The sequence below is a fragment of the Stegodyphus dumicola genome, chromosome 7 (assembly GCF_044657685.1).
Source record: "Stegodyphus dumicola isolate Sdum_Otavi_A_Nest chromosome 7, ASM4465768v1".
NCBI classification, from domain to species: domain Eukaryota; kingdom Metazoa; phylum Arthropoda; class Arachnida; order Araneae; family Eresidae; genus Stegodyphus; species Stegodyphus dumicola.
In genome coordinates this window covers 7,602,107-7,628,307 of record NC_140774.1, presented here as the reverse complement: position 1 = coordinate 7,628,307, position 26,201 = coordinate 7,602,107, and the positions used below count along the sequence as shown (strand labels likewise).

At 34.0% G+C, this 26,201-nt stretch overlaps 1 protein-coding gene across 2 annotated transcripts in view; it reads left to right on the top strand.

The window, feature by feature from the left end:
* Positions 1–26,201, top strand: part of LOC118187767 (acetoacetyl-CoA synthetase-like) — a 60,216-nt gene that overhangs the window by 23,422 nt on the left and 10,593 nt on the right. For both annotated transcript variants that reach the window (XM_035358042.2, XM_035358043.2), the window contains exons 8-15: positions 2,876–2,957; positions 8,304–8,457; positions 10,551–10,628; positions 13,665–13,857; positions 16,244–16,366; positions 18,021–18,134; positions 20,551–20,676; positions 20,800–20,869. In XM_035358042.2, the coding sequence (XP_035213933.1) occupies positions 2,876–2,957; positions 8,304–8,457; positions 10,551–10,628; positions 13,665–13,857; positions 16,244–16,366; positions 18,021–18,134; positions 20,551–20,676; positions 20,800–20,869 (940 nt within the window). The remainder of the gene's footprint in view (positions 1–2,875; positions 2,958–8,303; positions 8,458–10,550; positions 10,629–13,664; positions 13,858–16,243; positions 16,367–18,020; positions 18,135–20,550; positions 20,677–20,799; positions 20,870–26,201) is intronic.

Genomic DNA, 26,201 nt, shown 5'->3' with positions numbered 1-26,201 from the left:
CCATCCTATTGAATGGCAGTGTACTTCCTTATGCTGCCTGGATCATGGAATGGAACTGTCTTGAATAGAAGATATTTTACTCTGAAATGTTTTCATTCACAGAGCATTGACAAAGTTCATGAAAGGGCGATGGTTCGATGCTGAAGAACATTAAAAAAATGGAATTATCGAAAGTTCTAAGCAGTAGACGAGATACTTAAGTATCTTTAATATAATTCGTTAAAGGGAGACTACCTTAGCTACGATGATATCCAAGGCAATTCAACAGATTGAACCTATATAGAAGTCTTCAATATTATGACCTATGTGGCTACAAAGCACCAGATTATATCCTTAAGGAAGTACAGTGATACCTCAGTATACGCCATTAATCAGTTTCATATCCTTGCACCTATAACAAATGATCTTTTCCAGGAATAAGCAACGGAGAAATAATTAAATCGTTCTTATAAAATAATCCTTGTGTTATTATTATAGCTCTGTTTAACACTAAAATACTACAAATCCCTTAAATAAAATATATACTGTAAATAAATGAAGCGCTGCGAAGCTGTATTGTACTAAATTTCCCTTTTTATTATAGCTCTGTTTAACACTAAAATACTACAAATCCCTTAAATAAAATATATACTGTAAATAAATGAAGCGCTGCGAAGCTGTATTGTACTAAATTTCCCTTTTTATTATAGCTCTGTTTAACACTAAAATACTACAAATCCCTTAAATAAAATATATACTGTAAATAAATGAAGCGCTGCGAAGCTGTATTGTACTAAATTTCCCTTTTTATTATAGCTCTGTTTAACACTAAAATACTACAAATCCCTTAAATAAAATATATACTGTAAATAAATGAAGCGCTGCGAAGCTGTATTGTACTAAATTTCCCTTTTTATTATAGCTCTGTTTAACACTAAAATACTACAAATCCCTTAAATAAAATATATACTGTAAATAAATGAAGCGCTGCGAAGCTGTATTGTACTAAATTTCCCTTTTTATTATAGCTCTGTTTAACACTAAAATACTACAAATCCCTTAAATAAAATATATACTGTAAATAAATGAAGCGCTGCGAAGCTGTATTGTACTAAATTTCCCTTTTTATTATAGCTCTGTTTAACACTAAAATACTACAAATCCCTTAAATAAAATATATACTGTAAATAAATGAAGCGCTGCGAAGCTGTATTGTACTAAATTTCCCTTTTTATTATAGCTCTGTTTAACACTAAAATACTACAAATCCCTTAAATAAAATATATACTGTAAATAAATGAAGCGCTGCGAAGCTGTATTGTACTAAATTTCCCTTTTTATTATAGCTCTGTTTAACACTAAAATACTACAAATCCCTTAAATAAAATATATACTGTAAATAAATGAAGCGCTGCGAAGCTGTATTGTACTAAATTTCTGCTGTTCAGATCAAAAGCAATTTTTCAATGTGCTTTAATAACTTTGTTAGTTTTAATCAGTCCTTTTGCAATGTTAGCCGATAACCCCCCCTTTTTTTTTCAATCTTTGAAACCTTCGTATTGGGCATACGGTATGCCATAACTAAGAACCAGGTATGCATGTATGCTATCTTCACTCTTTTCAACAATGTCTTTTTTCCCCAGCTTTATGATGATTCTATTTTATTCATTCTTTGGCTCTTCTCATGAACTTTCCTAAAACTTGTTTTTAATAAATTTACAAAACATTTAAGCGAAAAAACCCAATATCTCTTGAAAATTCAGATTCATAGCCAGGGCTGTTTACTGAATAGTAACAATAAGCATACTGACGCGCTCGTGGGAAGTCTAGAATTGCCTCGAAAGAGGTGAACCAATGCACGCAGTCGTGATCCATGTTTTTCGCTGACTGCTCGGTACAAAAGTATATGGGAGCAAAAATGTTCAAAACGTACGTATAAGTGTTTTGACGTTTAATGTCAAAAGCCGATTTCAAAAATTTTTTCACCATCTAAATTTTACTTTTGTTGTGGGAAATTTGGATTTTTAGATCCAGATCTTTTATAAAATGAAATAAAAAATGGGAAACAAGGTGCGCAGAATACAAAAGCGGCTGCGCAACTTTCAAAAAATTAGGAACTTTGGTCGTGACTCATTGAACTCGAGTCGTATTTCAAACAAATGTCGTATACGAAATAAAGAACTTGAGTCGAAACAGGACGTATACCATAATGAACGTATTTCAAACCGAAAGTATACTGAGATGCCACTGTATAAATTCTATGCTCTTCCTAACATACTACACAGCCATTGATGTACTATCTCTTTTGTTTCATGTCTTGCAATTAATCTCTTAGTCTTCAAAGATTTTCTTAAGATGTATACTTAACAAACCTTCTGAAGGATTATATTTAAAACTCTAACACTATTTTTTCAATTTTCGATGAATAGCTGTGGATTTCTCATTTCCAGTATCATAAAATCCGTTAACTACTTCTTGTTTCGTTTCATTTTATGTCTGAAAGCGAGCTTGCTGCTCCTTACCGTCATAACTTCCAGCAGTGCGCTGAGCATGCACGAAAGGATTTCTCAGAGTAGAGTTCCTAATAAATCTACAGAATAATCAACTACTTTTGGCTTTTAATTTTGATAGCCATATAGAGGTTCTACATAATATCTGATAAAAGTGGCTAAATGGCTAATGTTCAGAACATTATATATATTTCTCGAGTTCGTTTCTTTCTCATAAAGAAATTGGCTGCAAGAACGTTTGAAAAATTTTCTAAAGTACATTTCAAACATTAATTACTTTCCTTTGAAGCGTTTCCTACAAGTTTACCTTTTCATAAAGTCAGGTCTTTTGAGTGCTTTATCATAACTAAAAGTCTTTTATTAATAACTGAATGATCATTTTTCAGATTGCCCAACTCTGCAGAAAGTTATTGTTATAGTTACGAAAGAAGAAAGTCTGGCCGGTGGTATTTCAGGCATCAAGAATGGGTAAGCCTCAACATTGTGCATACCTTTTACTTACCTTAAATCGGGCATTCCTGAAGTGATTGACATCAAGTTTATGAATTTTCAAAGAACTAGAATTATTTTGAATGTCTCCTCAAAATTACTGATTAGATTAAAAGAGAATTTAAACATGCCAAAGTAAAACATACAGTTAGGCAACCTTGTGTTTGCGTAGTTTTATCGATTTCGAGGGAGAACCGGTACAGGCCCTCTTCATCAAGAGCAAAAGAATTCTACCTAAATTTCTGCTCTACTTTAGAAATCAAGAGCAAAAGAATTCTACCTAAATTTCTGCCCTACTTAGTAGAAATTCCTTTGTTGCAGATGAAGAGGGACTTTCTTTGCTGCTCATGAAGAGGGTTTGTGATTTAACTACGAAATTCAGAATAAGGACATTTCTTCACTTGTCAGTTGACATCACATAATCCTGTACATAATACTGAGAAATACCAATTTCGTTGTATTATCTGTCATTTATTTTTGACAGTGGCACCTAAATCCCAAAATAATCTCAATTTTTGTTTATCGCATCAATTTTTTAAGCTACAGGATAACCTATCTCTGTCTCAAAAGTTACATAAAATGAAAATAAAGGGAACGCTTGCTAAACATACTGTTCACAGAGAATATTTTATTCATACAAAGGCTATATGTAGCTATCGCAAGTTAAAATTTGTTCATACAAAAGGTAAAGTTTTTTTTTTCTTTTTTTTTTACCAAACGGTAAACATACATATAAAGGTAAACATTTTGCTCATGGCCTTTTCTGAAGTACCTAATCTGTAGACATTCTCGCTTGATGCTCCAATAGTAGTCAGCCATCATATGTACGTCCCATCTACCTTTGTACCGTTCCTCCACGACCTTCAAATTTTGGTGGAATTGCTCAACCTGCTCATCATTGATTGCACCAAGAATTTTCGGAAATTTGGCTCTGTAAAAAATGCAGTTTGATGCTCATGTTGCAACCAAGTATTTTGAAGCTCTCTAGAAGTTGCTGGAAAATTTCGTTGGAATTCTGTGCTCGTATTTTTCCAAGAAAGTACTGGCAATGTTTTTGAATGCAAACTAAGAAACTTCAGTTTCAAAGTCTTCGTCATTGTTGTCAATTTGATATTCACCAGAATTGTATTCCTGTATTTCCAAAGAGGGTAATTCTTTGCAAACTGGCTTTGGGAGTTCAGCCGAGTGCGGCACTGGGCTTATAGCTGATAGTAAACTAGGATACTCTTTTTTACATATCGTTTTGTTTGTTTTTCTTGTCATATCTTGAAAATTTTAAGACACAAAAGTAACAATCATTTGAGTGAATTTTGGGCTCTCGCCAGATCATAAGTACACGCAACGGAAATTTAGAACGTCTGCGCTTCATCCACGTCCGTAAACGCTCGACATACTGCCTTGCACAATTTGTGAGATGCCTATAATTTATCTTGATCACCAATTTTCACTTTAAAATAGGCCTGCCTGACACGTATACTGATGTTTGCCTTTGATGTGGAATGGTAAAACTGCCATCTATATTATAAAATGAATCGGGGCTGTTTACCCACTTACTAGGCGAACTAGCAGAGGCAGACATAAGGAAAGGTATCACAATCAAGGACACAAGGAAAGGTAACTAAACACTGCCAACCTTATATACAAACAAGAGCTCGGGGGGCCATGTTGGATTGTGCTTTATCAGAGCGACACACGAAGTGTTACTACAGTATCTCAAGCGTAACTCAACTAGTCTAGGATAAGTATAACTATCACTGGTCTCCTATGGCATGATTCCCACGGCATCAATCGGTGGGTTTATGGCAGCCTATAGTAGAGCAGTAGTACTTCCTTTGATCCATGCTTGATGCTATGGAGTGTGGTCACTAAGTTGTAGAGAAAAAAGAACCTGAGAAAACTAAATATAGTTGTGAAATCCGCATGCCTATTTAACCCTAAAACAACTAAATAATTGAACTCAACAAAATTGTTTCTCAGTGTAATTAGTGTATAACTAGTGATTGTAAAATATAAAATACTGAATTTATCATAAAGTTTATGATTGGGTTTAGGGCATACATGTGATACTGAATTTATCATAATGTTTATGATTGGGTTTAGGGCATACGTGTGAAATGTCTGATGATAACTCTTAGAAGTTGTATACTAGTAGTAAAGAGATGATCTCAGATGCCAGGCTTAGCGTATATGTTACTTTTTCACTAAGTTGTACCTTAAAAAAAGGAAGCTATGTTAAGTTAATTTTTGATAGTTACGAGATGTGCAAAGATAGAAACAGAAGTGATTTATCTTATTAGTTTTGCGAGAAACGCAAAACTCTGGCTATTACGGTTGGTGCAAACAGCATACTTGTAACTGGATAACATCACTTTTATAACTAAAGAGAACATAATCATACACCTGGTAGCAGTAGATAATATTAGACAAAAGACTCACCAAGCTATCAACACACTACAGCAAATTATTCCAGAGGGAACCAATGCTGTCTCAGAGTAAAGTGATACTGCAATACTTAGTCTCCGTGCTTTGTGTCAAATGATAAGAAGTGTGGTGTGGTGTATTTAATTATGGCAAAGCACACTAGGGCTATCTGCGTAAGGGGAGGGATGCCTTCGTGGAGGACTTTCTAAGGGAAACTGGCTCATATACACGTTACACATGGGGAAAACCACGAAAACGCCCATGCAGCCAGCCCGTTCGCGGGATTCGAACCTCGGACCGAACTACCAGTGTTCAGCGACTTTACCGCTCGGCCGCTGGTGGGCCAAATGATAAGAAAATCTCATAAGAAGTTGTGTATCCGAAGCCAACTACTTTGGAAAATGCTTATATGGAATTAGGGCTATTGATATATAAATAAAAAATTAAACAGTAATAAATAAAAAAAATATAAATGTTTCATCCCTTGACAATAAACGCATATTCTCGTCCACTACCAAAGACGTTGCACTGTTGAAAGAAGTCCATTATTCGATCTTGGATGGAACATTTAAAAACATTTCAAAACCCTTTTTCAACTATGTGTAATCCACTCTTATATCAGAACTGGAGGGAATGCAAAAGTGCTTTCTCTTGTTAATGCTTTAACGACCAGCAAATCAGCGGAGAGCAATACTAATTTATTTCAGTATTTTAATGAACTTGGTGTTGAACATGACTGCGAATTAAATACTCATTTAGTGATTTTGAAACTTAAAATATAAGAAGAAACTAAATTAAATTAGAACTAAACTCAGATACTTTACGCGATACTAGTAACGCGAAGATTGGCCTTTTAAACTCTACGTATGTATCGAGAAAAATGCGTGAAACTACAATACGTCTACAAGTAAACAAAGAGAACTAAGTTCTGCTTTTTAAAGGCAGACAGAAACTGGCTGAAAAGTGCGCGCGTGGTAAGGCAACGAGAAGACTCTCTCTTGGAACTTTGGAACTTTGCGGTTATACTGGCTTTCAGCAGGAAATTAAAGTCCTGCTCTTGCCAGTTCCTGATGTGATCCAATGTGGGGCCTGACAGAGTAGAAACCTGAAAGAAATTTTCTCTCGTGGAGGTAGAAGTGTGCTGGAGAGAGAAAAAGAGAAAAAGAAGCACTTTGCTCCTGTACTGCTACATCTCGGATGGAATCCGCCAAGCAGGGGCCGGAGAAAGAAACTTCGGATGACCTGTGTAGGATAGCCCGAATACTAACTGTTCATTCGCCGGAGCCAGTCACGTGGGAGGTCACCCTCCCAAAAACTGACCCCGATTGATGCTGCTTGAAAACCAGAAAACTGGAACTTAGAATTCTGAACTCAAGAGGTGGGCGGCAAATGGGCGGAGGTTTTTGTCTTCAGCCAGGACTTCGTAGATAAGAATGTCCGTGAAATTAGCGGGATTCACACTGATAATATTATTAAAAAGTTGTTTATTCTGCTGAGGTAGTCCTGAATAGTATCTATTTTCAAGTCGGAGTGGAGAGTCCTATTCCGAACATAGTAAGGAGCTTTTGTGATGATTCTTAGCACCTTATTTTGAAGCACTTGGAGTTTGCTAATTTCGTTTGCTTTGTAGTTTGCCCAGGCTGGGGAGGCATACGTGAGAATGGGTCGGATGACAGTTTCATAAATCCTCTTTTTCAGTCTGAGGGTGAGGTTTTCATTCTTTAAGGAGAGGAAAAAGCCTGAAAATGATCCCGTGTGCTTTTCCGCTTACTCTAAGCATATGATCCTTCCAATTGTAGTTCTTGTTAAGGGTAACTCCCAGGTAATTAGCTTTATCAACTGTAGGGATGATTTTGCCAAAAGGTTTAACCTCAGTTCTGACCCGTTTCCTCTGCCTGCGATTTCGAATGAGTAGAATCTTGGACTTTTCTGGCTGAATGCACGTTTTCCAGCGACTGCACCACCCCTCAATAGCAGGGATTTTCGCCTGAATTCTTGACAAGGCATACTCTGGGTTTAGAGACTTGGTGGCTATCGCTGTATCATCAACGTATCTGGCTGCGAGAACATTTGTATCCCCGGAAAAGCAAGGGAAATCGTTGGTATAGATGATGTAAAAAAGCGGGCCTAAAATTGACCCTTGAGGAATACCTGCGTAAATATTTTTGACACATGAAGTTGCATTTCCAACTCCAACGGTGCAAGTTCTATTTTCAAGGAAGGACTTGATAATGAGTATCAGATTTCTGGGGAAACCGAGATGAATTAGCTTATAGATTAGCCCTGGATGCCAGACGCGGTCAAAAGCGACTCTCTCTTGGCTAAAAACCATGTCTTAAATACTTAACAGTTTGCAAGCTCAATTTGCATAACCAAATCTGTTCGCTTTTATTCTGGCCTAAAAAGGAAAATAAGAGAGGATAGCAAAGTTTTAAAATAAAATAAACGTTAGTAAAATTTTAAATTCTTACACAACTTTCTTTAGAATTCCGCGGTAGCGATTGGCCACCGTTGCCAAAATTTCCGCCATCAGTTGACGAGATAATACGTAGATACCCATTATGAAATTAATGTATTATGTAGGTACCCTGAAATGATTTTGAAATTGAGTTTAAAGCAAAAGTAGTATTAAAAGTAGAATTTTAGCTCAGCATCGATCTTGAATTGCTCATATGCCCAAATACTTAAAAAAAAAAAAAAAAAACTGTTTGCGTTAGCCATTTATGCCACAGGCGTTCTTTGATAGAACACTAGAAATATTTTAGGCAGGTATTTCTAGCATTTTTGTCGAAGTGATGAAACACGTAACTTCTTAAAAGGAACATTTTTGAATTTTATCTGTGAAAAATTAAATACACGTCATTTCAATGCATTTGGAGCATCAATTTTATTTATAACTTTCAGTTGCTGTTTAGAAGAGTTTCTTAGGAGCGGTCGCAATCCTGATGGCAGTGTACCTGACATAGTGTTTGAACAACTTTCCTTTAACCATCCTATCTGCGTCAGCTTCACATCAGGTACCACAGGCTTACCGAAAGGCCCCGTGCATTCAGGTGGGGTAAGTGTATATTTATGTCGATATTTAAAGAGTTTCCGATCATAGTACGATCGACAGAACGAATCCCAAGGTGGGTTGCTTGTGCAAAACGCGGTTCCATGTAATCTAATTATTCAACTAAAAAATCCTCGTTCAACAGCGAACAATCATTTATTACGTCCGAAAATTCTGTTACCTCAACCAGTCAAAGAAAATCCAAGGATTTTTCGAAGATATCAGACATTGCTCGAAATTTCATATAAATTTCATTTAAAATATGTTTTCTTGATTTATCTGATGATGCAGACAGCAAAATTTTAAGATTTTTACCTTCTTCGTTTAATGAATACATGTGCGAAAAACCGTTTCAACATTAAATTAAAAATAATCTAAATTGAATTTTGATAAACTCGCTTCACCACATTGTATTGTAAGTGTGGTGCAAATTGACACGAGCATTGTCAACAAACAGTGTGCGAGTGCAAAATTTGAAATCGATAGCTTATGAAGAAGTACTTTAGAAGATGTCAAGCTTTTGACCATATTAACGAAGACTAAGGAATGAACTAAATAAACCTTATAAAAATGTGTCAAATGAATATTTCAACTACATTACAGTCAGAATGTAAGTCTCTATGACTGTTTTTTCTTATCCTATAGATGAAGGAAAAACGATCAGCTAAACTTTCATTCCGAGTAGAGAAATACTGAACATGACTGAAATTCTGATGTGGTAAAATCATTACTAAAACTTTTTATGCCATTTATGCTAGTATGTATTGATTCATCGCAAATACGCGGTATCGTCTCAACTGAATTATTGTTATTATTATTATTATTGACACACTTATTTTCAAAAGTTACTATATATATTACTTATTACCATATTGATCTCTTATTTTTTGTGTTGTACATATTTTGCTTTATTCTCTTTTACTATTTGATATTTTATGAACTGAGTTTCAAAAAGAGAAAATTCTTAAATTAATTAAAAGCAGGAATTAGAATTCGTCTTTGAACTTTTGAATTTTTAAAAATGAAGTTTATACACTACTTACAGTTTGGAATATAATACAGGCAACTTCTAATCAACCGTGGTTAATTGTGCTTTAGAATTACCACGCGCTGCCTAAAAAATTGTTAAGCTTGTTTATTGCAAAATAGTGGGCAAATTACAATCACAATTCATCAGGGTGACAACTGCCCTTGAAAAATACAAAAAGGAAACTATCTATGAAAAATATGAAAGGAAACGGAAGGGTAAATTCAAGGGAACAAATCACTAAACAGCAATTTGGTAACAGACTACTTGGTAGTGGTCTTTTGAAACAAAACATATTAATCATATGTGCTTGATCTTCTGTACAGATTCCATTTAAAGAATTTTGTTAAAAATAAAGTATCTCAAATAAAAAATGAAAACTTTTACCTGAATTTTACTACACAAAATGCGTTATTCTTCGTGTGTGATCTTCAATTCAAAAAATAAATTTCACCTTAATTCAGAAAGATTTAACTTTCGTGCCTTAACTAAAAGAGTGATTTTATTGTCAGACAGGCGATGTTCAATTGCATACAATCAATAATATTTAAATATTATGTAATAAGAAACGAATGATTCTGACTGACTGTTTGATGCGAATTTGAACTTGGTGATTTTTCCTCTTATAAATATACTTTTTCAATGACATTTTTAATTCAGCTTCTGTAATCCTAACCATGTTTATTTCTTCCGTTATTGGTAAGTTCATTTCGTTTTGAATACTGATTCAATTTACGTAACCGAATGAACAAAGATATAAATTAACTGTTCAAAAATACAGGTACGTAGTTAACAGTGTTGTTTTGGTAATTATAACATGAGTTTTTCATCTGTTTTTTAAATTTTTTTTTAACTTCTCTCGTATTAACTTTGCTTTTGAGTTAACGGTTAGTATTACCACGGTTATTCGGGAGTTGGCCGCATTTGTATAATGATTTTATCGATTTAAAATGTAGTTCAATAACTTTTCATAATGTTAAGTTAGTCGTATTCATTATTTTCCAATAAACGTATTATGATGAAAATTATAAATTCCAGCTTGCCTTTGTTAATATCAGTCTTCTTTTTCCAGACATTTTTAACCTTTCTGGCAACCTGCGCCTTTCATCATAATCTATCCAATGGAGACGTCTTCTTGAACCAATGTCCGGTAATTTCACTTCTCAGTAATTTTAAGTAGTATAGATAAAAATTAATTTTTATGATTTAAGCAATTTTTATTGTTCACTTAGAGGGATACCCTCTAAGGATAACTTTTATCTCTACCTTATCCCTCTAAGGTTTATAATTGGCATAAAAACTTACGAGTGCTTTACGATATTAAGTTTACAAATCTTGTGACACGGAAGGTTAATGGTAAAACCAAAAATTCTTCTCCCAAGTTATTGAGAAAATGAAGTTTGGATTTGTTCAGTGTAAAAAAAATTGGTTGCTTTTTTATATAGCATAAGCCAAGTTATACAGAAACAGAGATTTTTGCTAAAATATATACATTCCAGAGGCAACCTAAAATAACTGGAATGATTTAAGCAATTATATCATACTTTACATTTACACATTTTTGTCCTATTCAAAGTATTGTTGTAACCAACATAGATGTAAAATATTGGGAAATGTACATTGATGTTGGTTGACAATACTTTTTCCCAATGCTTTGCAGTAGGCAAAACATTGGGAATAACTAATTCAAATCCCCATATAAACATTTCTGGAATTATTGATATGGAATACTGTTAATGGGTACTCAATGTATTTTCTTGTAATTCATTCGCATCACTGGATTGCTTTCTTATTCATTGAACTGCTTTTTGAGAGCTATCGCTATCCCTGGAAATAGAAAGCAAGTCTCGCTGAGCAAGAAGATATGATGGGTATCGTCAGTGAGATGCAAGCATCATGCTGCTCTCTTCAAGAACTGCCGGATGGAGACTTCATCAGAAATCTAGTTAATGAACTTTATTAACTTGTTAATGAACTTGTTGACTTTATTAAGAGATATAGGCAGAAGTCTACGGAACACCAGAATTTCACCATTGAGATATAATCCCACCGTACTAAACTTCCACTGCACTCCAAGTTTGAAAGACAGTGCTCCAGCGAAAGAATCAGAATATCTCCTACGCTTCGTTTCCTGCCAGCAAACCACTCGAAAGGATTTTCGATTCGCCAGTATTTTAAGTGTCCCAAAGCCGCACAGACACTATGCAATTACAAACATCTGTACTTCTCGGGGCATTCGATTGTGGGCCCAGTGATTTGGCGGCCGGCATCGCTAACCACTATACCAATCAGGCCTGCTAATCTTCCTTAATAACAAGCGTGGAAGAATTTTTAATGTTTTCTTCAGTTTTGCTCCTCAATCGATTCAAAGTCATGGCAGCCTTCATCTGGCATGGCGTTAATTTTTAATATAAAACAGCATTCGTACACTCAAACCTTTGCCCAAGTATAATGACAGTCTCAGCTACAGGTTTCCTCAACAAAAACAACAACAACAACAACAACAACAAAAAAAAAAAAAAAAAAGCATATGATGAAGCTTCGTCATTTAACACAAAATTCGATCTCGATTCTGCGAAACTTATCAACGAAACTTCTTCAGTTGATAAAGTGGACGCATTTCGCATTCATAAAAGTTTACTTTTAATTAATGGCATTAATTTCAGTTGAAGTATTCTGGACGCTTTTCAACATTTTAGCTCTTTTATTGTTTTTTTGCCATTTTACTGAACAAATGGCGCTGTGTTCTTTTTCTTCTGGTTCACCCACCAGTTTTGTTATAAATATAACTGTTGCTTCTCGTACTCTGTACACTTAATTTTGTAATTACCGTCAGCGCCTTAGGGCTAACATTCGAAGAATAGGTGAAAATTTTAATTCACTAATGCCTAATTATTACGCAACTCAGGGATTCAATTCATGAATTCGAGGTCCATATATTTGAATTAAAAACAGAGTTTCCGGTTCGACACCGAGAAGGTGGCAATGTTGGAGAATGATATAAAAATTTCCCGCACAGCAAACCTTTGGCTTTACAATAATTAGTGTACAATTAATATAGTTAATAGACATACTAAGTACTAACTTAAAAGGAGGTTGTGTACTAAAGTGTACTATATGTACTAGTATATATGTGATTGATGACTTGTTTTGCCGGGCACTTGCCAGCTGCGATTTCGGTACGAGACAGCTAAACACAAAAGACATTTCAAAGACGTTGTGTAAGAGATAGAGGGTCACCGAGTGGTGAAATCGCTGAACACTAGTAGTCCGGTTCGAGGTTCGAATCCCACGAACGGGCTGGTTGCATGGACATTTTCGTGGTTTTTCTCACGTGTAAAGTGTATACGAGCCAGTTTCCCTTAGAAAGTCCTCCACGAAGGCATCCGTTCCGTTAGGCAGATAGCCCTCGAGACTTTGCCGTAATCACATAAATCAAAATCATACCTAAGAGATAGAACCGAGATGCTTTAAGGGATAATGCTTTTACAAAAGGAGTGTAGGACAGATCCCCCCGCACATTCATATGTTAACGTTACCAGGGATTGTATCCTAAACTTCTCTGTGCATGTGCTGCCTGACTAACCAGTATACTGATATGACGCAAGATGCATATGGCGAAAATAATCTTGACTTCTCTGTTTTTAAATCAAAATGAAGACGATGTTTTTTTGTTAATATATTTATTCGAAATTCGTTTGGAAGTTCATTCTCATAAACAATAAGATCCACAGGAAGTGAAAGAAACAATTCCGAAAGAAAGCTAAGTTTTTATTTTCAGGTAAACCCTAAAGTTTTAACGTTTGCAAATTTAAGAACTCGCTAGTGACCGAATGAATAAAACCGCTGAATACTTGTAATTTAATCGAAGTTCAAATTCTAGTGAATCTATGAGTTGCATGAGCAATTTCGTGGTTTTTCCCATGTACAATGTGAGTAGAGGTAGTTTCCCTTAAAAAAAAAAAAAAAAAAAAAAAAAAAAAAAAAAGCATTTCTTCCCTTAGCCAGGTAATCCAAGTATTCTTAGCCATAAATCTAATTCACAAATTTGCAGTACTACAAAGTCGGTATCCCAAAAACCTTTTAACATGTTTTCAGGCAAAATATGATGATCATATGCTACAAGTGTTTGATTTATTTATTTCTATGCTTCTTTCGTTATATTAGAGCATTTTTTATATTTTAGGCGGGTTGGACTCTTTGGGATTGCTTCATTCCATCTTTAGCGTTAGGCACCACTATATTTCTATACTGCGGCAGTGCTTATTTTGTACTGAATGGAATGAACATATGGGACATAATCGCCAAATATAAAGTCACATGCACTACCCTTGTAACTAACATGGTAGAAAAACTGGAGAAATTAGATACTGTGCCAAGTAAGTCAATGAAATTTATTCGGTAGCTTAGTTTCATTTGATTACTGATATTGGAGTTGATGATTATAGGATATAATTAATGATTATTAAGACTAATGAGAGTAGTAAACTGCTTAGCTATTTACTGTTCTCTATTAGTATACTTTTGCAAAATTAATAAAGAAATTGCTTGGATGCAACATTTAATTTGTCAAAAGACCTTTCGAAGCTGAAAACTGTAAATTTCTCTATTAGCACTATGCAGTTAATGATTCAACATTAATTCTTACATAACGGATCTCCTATCATGTTACATAGAAACATATTCGAAAAGTTGTTAGCTCAACAATTTTATAGTATGTAGGCTATGTATTATTTGCATCGCGTTTCACTGAAAAATGTAAATGACTAAATTAAGTCGTAACGTTTCTGCTTTAAAATTCTTTAACCTTAACATGGTAACCATTATTTGATTTCTATAAATAGCCAGGTGCTCGAAGCTTTGCAGCATGTTGGGCATGTGCTAAAAACAAGCTCTGAGATGCTAAACAAGTTCTAAGAACAAGTTAATTACAGTTGTTCACCCTCTTCTGAGCTGTTCAGTGGTCCATAATAGAGGATAACAAGTTGACAACTGAAATCTCAAGGAATTTCATGTTCAATGGAAACCTTGAACGAATTGGCCAGTTCGAACACTTATATCGTTGGACTTCAAATATTACTGAACCAAACTATATCATACTTTATCGAAATCCAGAACCGTGTGTAATCTATACTATAGCATGTTGCAAAGGAGCTGGCTGCTTGCAATCACAAGAGCTTTCCGTACTGTTTCTACAGAAGTTATTTGCTTACTTGCTGGCATTCCGCCACTCTCAATTTTTTATAACTTTTATTATGAAAAATGTTTATTCAGCTATGGTTTTAAAAAGATTTTAACATGTGAAAATTGTGATGTTTTGAATGGTAACGCCTTGACAGGAAAAGATTTTATTAATATACATCCAAAAGATTTCAAGGCTATACCGTACGATAAAGATTATATGAATACTGGCATGATTGATATATACACTGATGGCTCCGGATATGAAGATGGAACTAGTTGAGCTTTTGTTATTTTTTATTACGGAGTTGAAATCTATAACAGAAAAATACGATCAGAAGGAAATAAACCAGTGTATCAAGCTGAAGCGGTTGCAATTAGAGAGGCATTGCGGTGGAGTTATAAAAACTTAAAACAGTACTTTACAATACATATTTATTCTGATGCTCTCTCGGCCCTACAAGGCTTGGAAAATCCGGAACCAAGCAATAGACTTCTTTTGGATATAAAAAAATATTTATAACAAAATAAGAGAGAAAAATGGTATATATTTTCATTGAGTCAAGGCTCATATTGGTGTTACTGGGAATGAGAGGGCGGATATGCTAGCTAAAGAGGCAGCCCTGGGAGAGGGTGATATTTATGACGCTTTTAATGATTCCAGAAGAATTACCTTGAGAAAAATGAAAGCAAGTATAATTGAGAAATGGGCTCGGGAATGGAATGGTTCAAATCAAAATAAGGGTTACTTGAGGATTTTGACCATAAAAAGAAAAATGGATCTATTTAATAATATAGATACTATTCAAGTTATCATGGATCATGGTAGATTCCCGGCCTATTTAAAACGTTTTAATCTCCAGGGCAATAATCAATGCTTGGCTTGTGGGAAGTACGGAAATGCAGCTCATTTTATGGAAGAATGTAAACTGACCGAGAGTGTGAGGACGAGATTTGGAAAAATAAATGAACAGAATGTAATTGAAAAAAGAAAATTCTTGAATAGCTATGCAACAGAAATTATGAGGATTGTGAATGAAAACAAGACTATCATAGGAATAGGACATTAAATATTTTAATCTTTTAATTTTTTTTTTTTTGTTTGTCTGCGTCGGGTGTGCTGCGCTAACCATGAGGCCGATTATTGTCGGCCAGAGGGGTTACAGCATACTCGTAAACTAAACTATATCATGCTGAATGACGCAGGATAACACCTTATAAGCTTCAGCTGTTATTACGGTGTAGATATCGAACGCAAACAAGAAGTGCTTATTACAGGTTTCTGTTTCTGTTGAGCAAAGTTTCATTGCCATTATCCATCTATTTCAGATGAGTAACGTCATGCGTACGTAATATTGATTTTCTTAATGTAAGCGCATGATTGAATTTTGTAAAATGATTTTATATTTATAAGTTTTGACATTAAAAATTCGAAAATTTCTTATGAATCTCTTGCCACTTGTAAATTATAAACTCACCTTCTTGTATATATTCATTCCAATTTCAAAAAATGACTAAACATTACTTGTGCTACATTGACCTACCACAGATATTTAGTCTCACAAATTTAATTTTCCTTTACAGGTCCAAGTTCAAATTTTGAAAATTTTAAAACTTTACTTATATGTGGCAGTCCTGTCCTAACTCGTAATTTCCAGTACATTCATAACAAGATTACGAAAGATGTGTTCGTTGGCAGTCAGTATGGTAAGTTGGAATCAGTAATGAATAACATATTTTTGTTCATTATTTCATTCAACTCAAAGAAAGACAAAAAAAAACTGTTTAATAATTGAAATCTGAATCTTACTCTATTATGATAGATATACGAATTCAACATTTGATTTGAAAATTTATCTAAACTGGAACATAAAAAGTGAAAGTGAGTTATTATACAAGGTGGTCATAAAATCTTTTCCTGACTACAAAAATTTATTACGAGAAAACTGCTGCAATGAGACTTGAATAAGTTTCTGGAAATGGTAACTCACTAATTGAAATTTTTATGAATATTACTACGTTAGTACATTTCAGGGTGTATTTCTCAAGGCGTACTTTTTTTTAACGTGAAGAATGTCAAGTCGATATTCTGGTTTCTGCCACGTGTTCTTTAACATTTGCTGTTTAACACTCGAAGCAGCATTTTTTGTTTGGTCCTATCAATATCACGAACTGCTGTGGCAAAGAGTAGAGCCGTACTATTTGTTTGACGCGCGAGCGCCATCAGTGATCCCAGTCCTCACAGCAAAGTTTCTATACAGTGAGTTTTGCTCTTTCTGATCAGAAATCTTTGAGCGTGTGACATCACTGACGTATAGCCTGCTTCAAGGTCAGTAGACAAACTAGGTTGGGCTGTTGCCAACGCTGGTTTCACTTACTTACAGAACTGGAAGAAAGAAATCAGAAACGGAGTAGCGTTTGAACAGACTTTAAGAGTCAAAGAAGTAACAGAAGATCAAATCGCGTAATGAAACTTTGGTGTTCTCCTAATACTTGTTCGAGGAATTGAATGCAATTTTGTCTTCGTTTCTTCCACTTCTACAAATCAAGCGATTCGAATGTTGGGAACAGCATAACTTTGTCAAGTGACTGGAACGTTGGGAAGAGCATATGTCTAGTGAGCTTGATTCACAGGAGGCTTGCTACTTCTTGAAAGTTCACCAATGCTATTAGCTTCGTACCAGTTTCTGATGCTCTTAACATCTGAATGATTGCTTTCATACAAAAATTAAAGCCAACATCGATGGCAATTTAGTTTCATGATGGCACTAAAAAGCACATTTTGTTTTTTCTTTTGTCGATATCATTTAGATACTCAGCACTCTTTGACGCCATCAACTGCATCAACAATATCAAATTCTGTTTAACCTTATAAAGTGAATATGGGCTTATTAAAAAAGCATCGACTTGAATTGGAACTGGATTGCAATTGAAATCAAATTGGAATTTTCTGTGTGATAGAGGTCGCATAATGCAAATACTATACCTCCAATAGAAAGGAATTCAGTTATTTAACAATAAGCCTACAAAATAATAGGTATTGAGTTGAGAATTCAAAACATTTCTTGGCTCTGGATCTAAAGAGGAAAAACACATTTTCTAGAAGGGTTTGCGAACTATCACTGATCTTCATGATACTGAAACTTTATTTGATATCCTGAGGATGAAACTGTGAGTAATACAGCCTTTTCATATTTTTATTACAGAAGTTACTTAAACAATGCGAAATAAAGCGATGATAGATCATGTCGTTTCAAGTGTTTTTTAAATGGTTTAAAAGACTGTTTATTTATATTTAATTAAATAAACGCATATTGTTAATTTAATCCTAATTACTACGAAAATTCTTTCTATATTTTAGGAATCACAGAATCTTTCCATTGCTTCTCCGGATACGACTTCAACTCACCAGCTTACGCAGGAGAAATCCAGGCTTTGGGCCTTGGGTTGGACATTCGCGTTGTAAACCAGAATGGTAAGTACCGAAACAGATACAAAGTTTAGCTATAAAACATAGCCTGCTTTCGGCGATATTACGACAAGATGAACTGCGCAAGTGAATCGTGTTTATTCATTAAGTTACAACAGATATTGATCGTGATCTCTATTCACGTCTATGAAGATTTCATCACGTTCGGAGCATGTTGCCTGATATTGCTTGCTGTTCATGAATAAGGAATGTTCGTGATGTGTTCTGTGGATGATGTTCATGATACTTTCTTTGGGTTTATTCAGGGGCTGTGGATTATTGGCTTATACTTTCTCTTTTAAATTTTCCTTCAGATCAAAATCATCGTATATGCACAAGTTTGGAATGTCTGACGGGCGTAACTCCTTGCCCACAGATCGCTCTGTTTTCAAACAGGTCATGAACACGTGTCTGTGTATCACATGAAGTGTGGTAAGTTGCCAAACTTGTTGGAAAAGCAGTAAATCGTGTCTTCTGATGCTACTCGTAGTTAGTTTTAAGATTGTTCAAACGTGCCCAGGTAAAGCTCAGTATTCACATTTAATTAAAAAAAATTGACCCCGAATTTGTGTTCCTGGCATCCCGTATTAAGTGCCAATTTGGTTTTCTCGTGAAGAGACTTTTTGTGAGTTATTTCGGAAAGTGGCTTTTTATAAGTCAGTTAAAATTTTCAGCTGGTCTCTATTTCTTATTTTGGGAATTTATGTGGCCTGATAAATGCAGTCAACTGCAGCAACGCAACGCATGCGCAACGGATCTAAATATCCATCAGTAATCACACTATTCACTGCTCCGGGGAAAACTCATGGGATTTTCTGATGCAATGTGTACGGAAGAATGGAATAGAAAGCCAAGGTAATGCCTGAACACTGCGTTATTTCGGACAACAAATTGCCCGAGAGAAGAACGAACCTATGGCATTTTTGAGCATACCACCTGTTTTATATGCTCCACCCTGTATCCATTTAATTAAAGAAATATTGCGCGAGTGACAATACAAAAATTACATTACATTTATACTGACATAAGGTTTTTTTTTTCTTAGCGAGATACGTAACAAATCGATTAGGTCCCCGCCGAGATTCAAACAACGGAAATCTAATTCTCTTTTTCTAATTTCCACCTGAATGTGCTAACACTCATATCAGGACGTGGGAGCGAAGTAGTTTCTTATATTTTTCTCAAGCATTTAAAGGATTGCTTGGGAGAGGCTCGAGACCCAGTTGACTAAATCCCGAAGGGGACGAATTATCATGTTAGTTCCCACAACAAGATAGTTTCGCCTTTCTAGAGCAGAACTACTATAAAATTGAACAGTTTCTTGTCTCATAATATTATATTACTTGATTTATATATCTTATGGTTTTAGGCAATATAAGTCTTCTTATTACAATTTTGATGATATATATGTTGCATCTTTTTCGTATATGGGCTAGTTATAACTACTGTTTGCATTCTATGTAGCACTGAGAGGCTGGGCAGCCTGCTGGCAAACGGACCTTGGCCTGCTGGCACTAGCACATTTAATATGCACCTGATCTGTAACAAGCTTCAAATTTACGAGAAGACTTTAACGAAATGGAACGCACTAATCGACATGAAAGAGGAGGATTGCGATTTCTGCTTAATAAAACTTGAGTTACGATATTTTTTAGAATTTCGTTACAATGGCTACCACATAAATCCTTAGCGACATTCGAAATCTGCTCGTTACGCGCTAAAGCAGCGGCTTAGCTAGAGGGGGCAAGAGGGGCATCTGTTCCCGGGCGCAGAATCCGAGGGGCGCCAAACTGATGTTACCACATTTTAGAATTAAATGTTTTGCATCCTTGGCAAGCAGTAGGGGGCGCGAAATCTTCAGTTGTCCCTGGGCGCTGAAAACCCTAGCTACGACTCTGCGCTGAAGTTTGCTAATTTTTTCAAATAATCAAACGCAATGGCCGCTTTAACTATGGAGTCCTTTTTCCCAGTTACTTTCAACAGATTTTGAGTTACATAAAGTAAATTTTACTATGCAGTCTTGTATGGCATTCTTTTTGAGAAAATCAGGTATGTGAAAACTGCAGAACATGTAAAGGTAGAACGTCATTTTCTCTGCAGGTCTGTTTGCTAAATAAGGTATGCATTCGAACTAGTTCTTTCAATATCAAAAATGCAATCATAATGATGCTGGCCTGTTTGCACTATAAAAATTAATAAGTTGTATCGCTTGATGGTAAGCACAATAACACTAATATGGCCTGCTTACAATATAATACGCTTAATTTATGATTCAATGCTGGAAACTAAGTTTCCGTCATATGTTATCTATTGCTGTGCTGTGTGGTAGCCTTTTTTCAATAATATATTTCAATTGTATAAAATTTCGTTGGTTTTAATATCTAGAAGTAAAATTCCTAGATTAAAAAGAATTTCTTTTCAGGATGTCCCGTTGTTGGTGAAAGAGGCGAAATTGTTATAGGTACTCCTTGTCCATCCTTACCTATTTACTTGTGGAAAGATACCAATAACAGCATAATGAATGCTACATATTTCAAGAAATATACGGGTAAGGTTTCCTCTCAGATTTATTTTAATGAAATTTCTGGAAGCTGTTTAAACATGATATATTCAGAAATAAACGTTACGAATTATTTGGTAAATAACTTATATATACTGTGAAATTTTTCAGGAGTTTTTTGTGTCGGTGATGAAGGCTGGATTAATCCGGAAACGAAAGGGCTTATAGTAATTGGAAGAAGGTAATTTTACTGTACATTATAAAACTGCTTGTTTCTGTCACAAATAACTCCAATTGTCAAATACAGATGGCGCCATGCCACCAAACATAGCTGCAGGGAGATAACGTCTGCATCACCTGAATTCTTATTTTTTTCGAATCATCCCAAAATAAGAGACAGATTAAAATCAATAAGTTAAGGAGGTAAATATTAAATAGTTAATAATCAAGATGGATCATAATTATTTGTACATCAATTTGCAACAAAAGCTTAATTGCAGTCAGTTGACATTTTCTGTCTATTAGTGTGTGTGTTGTATTTTATATGTGTTGCGTACGTGCTCAGTGATGACTACAAGATGTACACAAACATCGTTTATTCTACATTACTCATCTACTATTCTATATTACATTTATGGTTAAAGATAATAATAGATACAGTTACAGTTAGATATATAACATCTCCCTTTTTTATAAAAAATAATAATAGTAGTAAAATTAAACATATTCTTTTAAATAATAAGGTTTCTTAACAGTCCTACCAGATCGAGTGACGTAGTTATGTCCATTTGAAAAATTTGATGATACTATACCTCTTTCACTATTTGGTGACGCAACACTTCTGTTAGATTTTGAAGGACTTACAGGCACATCTAAATTTGTAGTGCTCCTACTATTTTCATGTATCTCGGGTTCATCTATAACTTCATTCTCATAGTTGTTTTGTATTGCAAACTCTTCCTGATTAGTTCCTTTAAGAAGGTCTCTTCTGTTCCTTTCTACAATTCTTCCATCTGTTCTTATAATCCTATATGAACGTGGTCTTTCTGCTTCTTCTATAATTTTCCCTCTTTCATTTAGTTTTTCCCCTTTCTCTTTTATGTAAACATGATCTCCTGTTTTCAGTCGTTTTAATGGTCTTGCATTCCTATCATAATAACTTTTTTGTAAGGTTTGTCTCTTCAGTAAATGTTGTTTATGGTCTTCATATCATTTAGCTTGGACAAAATTCTCTTTTATAGGCATCAATCCATTTACTTTTCTTCCAAACATCAATTCTGAAGGTGACTTAATTTCATCTGAAATAGGAGAGTTACGATATTCCAGTAAAACTAAATATGGATCCTTGTTGTCAACTACAGCTTTTTCTAACATTCGCTTGACAGTTTGAATATGTCTTTCAACCATTCCATTAGACTGCGGATATTTTGGACTTGAAGTTCTGGTTTCAAAATTCCATCTTCTTGCAAAATCTTTATATTTCCTGCAATTATGTTGTGGACCATTATCCGAATGTACTATTTTCGGAATACCATGTCTTGCAAAAATTGATTTCAATTGCTTTATCACTGCTACACTTGACAAATCTTCCAAATGTCCAATTTCAACATATTTGCTAAAATAATCTATAACTATTAGATAATCCCTTCCTTGAAAGTAAAAGAGGTCTGTTCCCAATACTTCCCATGGACCATTAGGTATTTCTTTAGATATCATTGGTTCTTTAGTATTAGCTTTTTGTAAACTTAAACATGTTTGACAATTCAGTACCAAATCTTCAATTTCTTTGGACATTCCTGGCCAATATAATATTTCTCTTGCTTTGATCTTGCATTTTACTACTCCTAAATGACCATAATGAATTCTGCTTAACATATCTTTTCGTAAACTTCTTGGTACAACAACACAGGAATTTTTAAATATTAAGCTATTTGCTTCTGATAGTTCCTCTCTGAAGTTAAAATATGGTTTTGCCAGTTCTGGAACCATACATTTTTCATCCGGCCATCCAGTTTTAATTAATTTTCTTAAAACTTGTAGTTCTTCATCTTTTCCTGTTTCCAGTTGAAAAACTTCCATTTTACCATTAGACATTGGTATACATTCTACAACTAATCCAACATGAGCTTCTATTTCTCCTTCAAAGAAATCAGATCCTTTATCAGTGAATGATCTTGATAATGCATCCGCTATAAAAAGTTCTTTTCCTGGTTTATATTTTACCTCAAACTGATATGGCTGTAATCTTATACGCATTCTTTGTAGTCTTACAGGGCATTTATTTAATGGCTTTTTAAAAATTGATTCCAGTGGTTTATGATCACTTTCCACAGTAATATTTTTTCCAAATATATACTGGTGAAATTTCTCACACACAAATACAATAGCTAAAGTTTCCTTTTCAATTTGAGCATAATTCTGCTGTGTATCTGTTAATGCCTTAGATGCATATGCCACTGGTAAATTATTCTGCAGTAAGACTGCTCCTAGTCCTTCTTCAGATGCATTTACAGATAAAACTACTGGCATGTTTATATCATAATACTGTAAAACTGGTTTATTTACCAAGACATCTTTTAGTCTTCTAAATGCTTTTTCATGTGTTGCATTCCAGTTCCAGATAACTTTTTTCAACAAATCTCTTAAACATGATGTCAATTCTGATACATTAGGTATAAATCTAGAAACATATGTAATCATTCCTAGGAAAGTTTCTAATTCTTTCACATTTTTTGGTGGTTTTATATCTAGAATAGCCTTAATTTTGTCTTCATCTGGTTTTAAACCATCTTTAGAAAATATATGTCCCATATATTTCACTTCATTCAGCCCAAATTTACATTTATTTAAATTAAATTTAACATTCTTTTCTCTGGCTCTGTCCAACAACTTCTTTAATCTTAAATCATGTTCTTTTTTATCTTTACCCCAAACTAATATGTCATCTATATATATTTGAACTCCTTCTAAATCCCTAAAAATTTCAGAAAAACTTCTGTGGAAAACTTCTGGTGATGAACTCAGTCCATATGGCAACCTCAAAGAACAATATCTACCAAACGGAGTGACAAATATAGTAAATTCACAACTTGAATCTGAGAGTTTAATTTGCCAAAATGCTTTGTTTGCATCTAAAATACTAAAGACCTTTGCATTTGTCATTTGAGATGAAATTTCTTCAAAGGTTGGTATGTGATAATGTTCTCTCAGTATATTTTGGTTAAGGTGCTGAGGATCTAAACACACTCTTAAATTTCCATCCTTTTTCCTTACTACCACTAATGAATTCACGAATTCTGTTGGTTGGTTAATTTTCTTTATAATACCATCTTTTTCCATCCTTTTTTAATGGATTTAATAAGCTAAGTGGAATTTTCCTACAGGGTTCTATTTTACCAACAGCTCCTGGTTTTAATTTAATATGATATGTATATCCAGTTAAATTCCCAGTTCCTTTAAACAAATCTTGATATCCTTTTAAAAGTTCTGGTAACCTTTCATTAGAATCAGGATTTACTGTACAAATCCTTTGTATTAGGTTTAATTTTTGCAATGTAGGTAAACCTAAAATAGCTGGAACAGTTTTATCACATGCTACAACTTGAAATTCTACTTCATCCTTGTCTCCTTTCGATGTCTCGCATAATAATTTACATTTTCCAACTACATCAATTGTAGTACCATTGTAATTATTTAAAGTGACTTTTGATTTAGTCAAACATTTCTCTCTTAAATTTAATTGTTTAAATTTAGGCAATGGTAGCACATTACACTGAGCTCCAGTATCCAACTTAACAAATAAATATTTAGATATGTTTACTTTTAGTTTTTCAAACCATTCGGTTTTATTTTTAGAAAATGGATTTATATCTTCTAGTGACCCTAAAATATATTCATTACCATTATTATGTAACTCATGCTCTAAATTATTCTGTACAACATTAACATTTTTATAAGTGCACATTTTAGAAAAGTGATTTTTCTTTTTACAGTACAAGCAAATCTTATTATAAGCAGGACAGTTGTATAACTTATGAAAAGTTCCACATTTTCTACATGGTTTTGGATTATTGTACTTATTTCCTTGATAGTTTGAAGAAGATTTAGTACTTTGTTGCTTTTGTTTTACATGAAAGTCTTTCTTACAAGGCTGACTTTTTTCCTCTGAAGGTCGAAATTTATTACGTTTGATAGCTTCTATTTTATTTTCTTCAGTTAAAGTTTTCAGCTGAAGTTCTGCTAATTCAGAAGCTTTACACATTTTAATACATTTCTCCAATGTTAACTTAATAATCTATCTTTGAGATTTTTATTTAGAATTCCACTTACTATTCTATCCCTTATTAAATTATCTTTTAATTCTGCAAATCCACAGTTGCTACTTAATTTCTTTAAATCGGTTAAGAAATCATCAAACGATTCACCTACATGTTGTGTTCGACAGAAAAATATATGTCTATCAACACTTTCGTTTGCTTTCGGTATGCAAAAATTTTCGAAAGCTTCAATTACTTTCTCAACATCCTTCTTATCTTCTTCACTTAAAGTATTAAATTTTTCAAGTGCTTCTTCACCAATAATATGCAATAAAATAACTACTTTAATTTCAGGTGATTTAGTAATACCACCAGACGCTAACATATAAATTTGGAATTTTTGTTTCCATTTCTTCCAATTTTCGCTTAAATTTCCTTCGAAACTTAGATTACTTGGTGGCTTTAATCCATCCATATTTAATTTAGGACTTTAAATAGTTTATATATACGTATTTTTAGCCACTTCCAATAAAAATAAAGAACTCACTTACCAGCGATATAAGTTTCGATTTCACAGTAAACAACTTCCCATGATGTTTTTGTTTAGAACATCTTTACCGAGGCTGCATGGTTGTTCAAAAAAGATTTTCTTTTTTAATCAACGACGGGTACATTACTCATCTACTATTCTATATTACAGTTATGGTTAAAGATAATAATAGATACAGTTACATATATAACAGTGTGGTTATGAATTTCTTTTCAAAATTCTTAGTACAACATTGGGTAGTAATAAGCATAATGACTCAAAATGCTGTTTTAAAAGCATTTTTATTTAATAAAAAAATTAAATATCAAAATTCTAATTAATTATTGCATACTTTATAATTTTAGCAGATAATTTTAAAAGGAATTCAGAATCTAAATTATATTGAAATTTGAACTGCATAAATGTGTTAAATATTTTTTTGTTGGTATAAAATGCTCACAATTACCTTTATAATTCATTTATGTTATTATTATTACTGTTTGTGTATGTTCTGATAAATATTTGTTGGAGAAATTTAAAATTTAATTAAAATATTCTTTATTCTGTTGATAAAATTTTTTGATTTTGCAAGAAAAGGGAAAAAATATTAATTATTAAGGATAGCGCTAGTGTTACGCGTTGTGTCCGGCTTATTGACAAATAAAGCCATGAAAGGACATGACATTAGAAATTCCCAATGAAGTAATCCCAGAGAAAAAAGCTTTGCAATAGAAGCAGCAGCCAAAAATATCACAGGCGGTAGAGAAAAGTTCAAATTTGACTAGTTT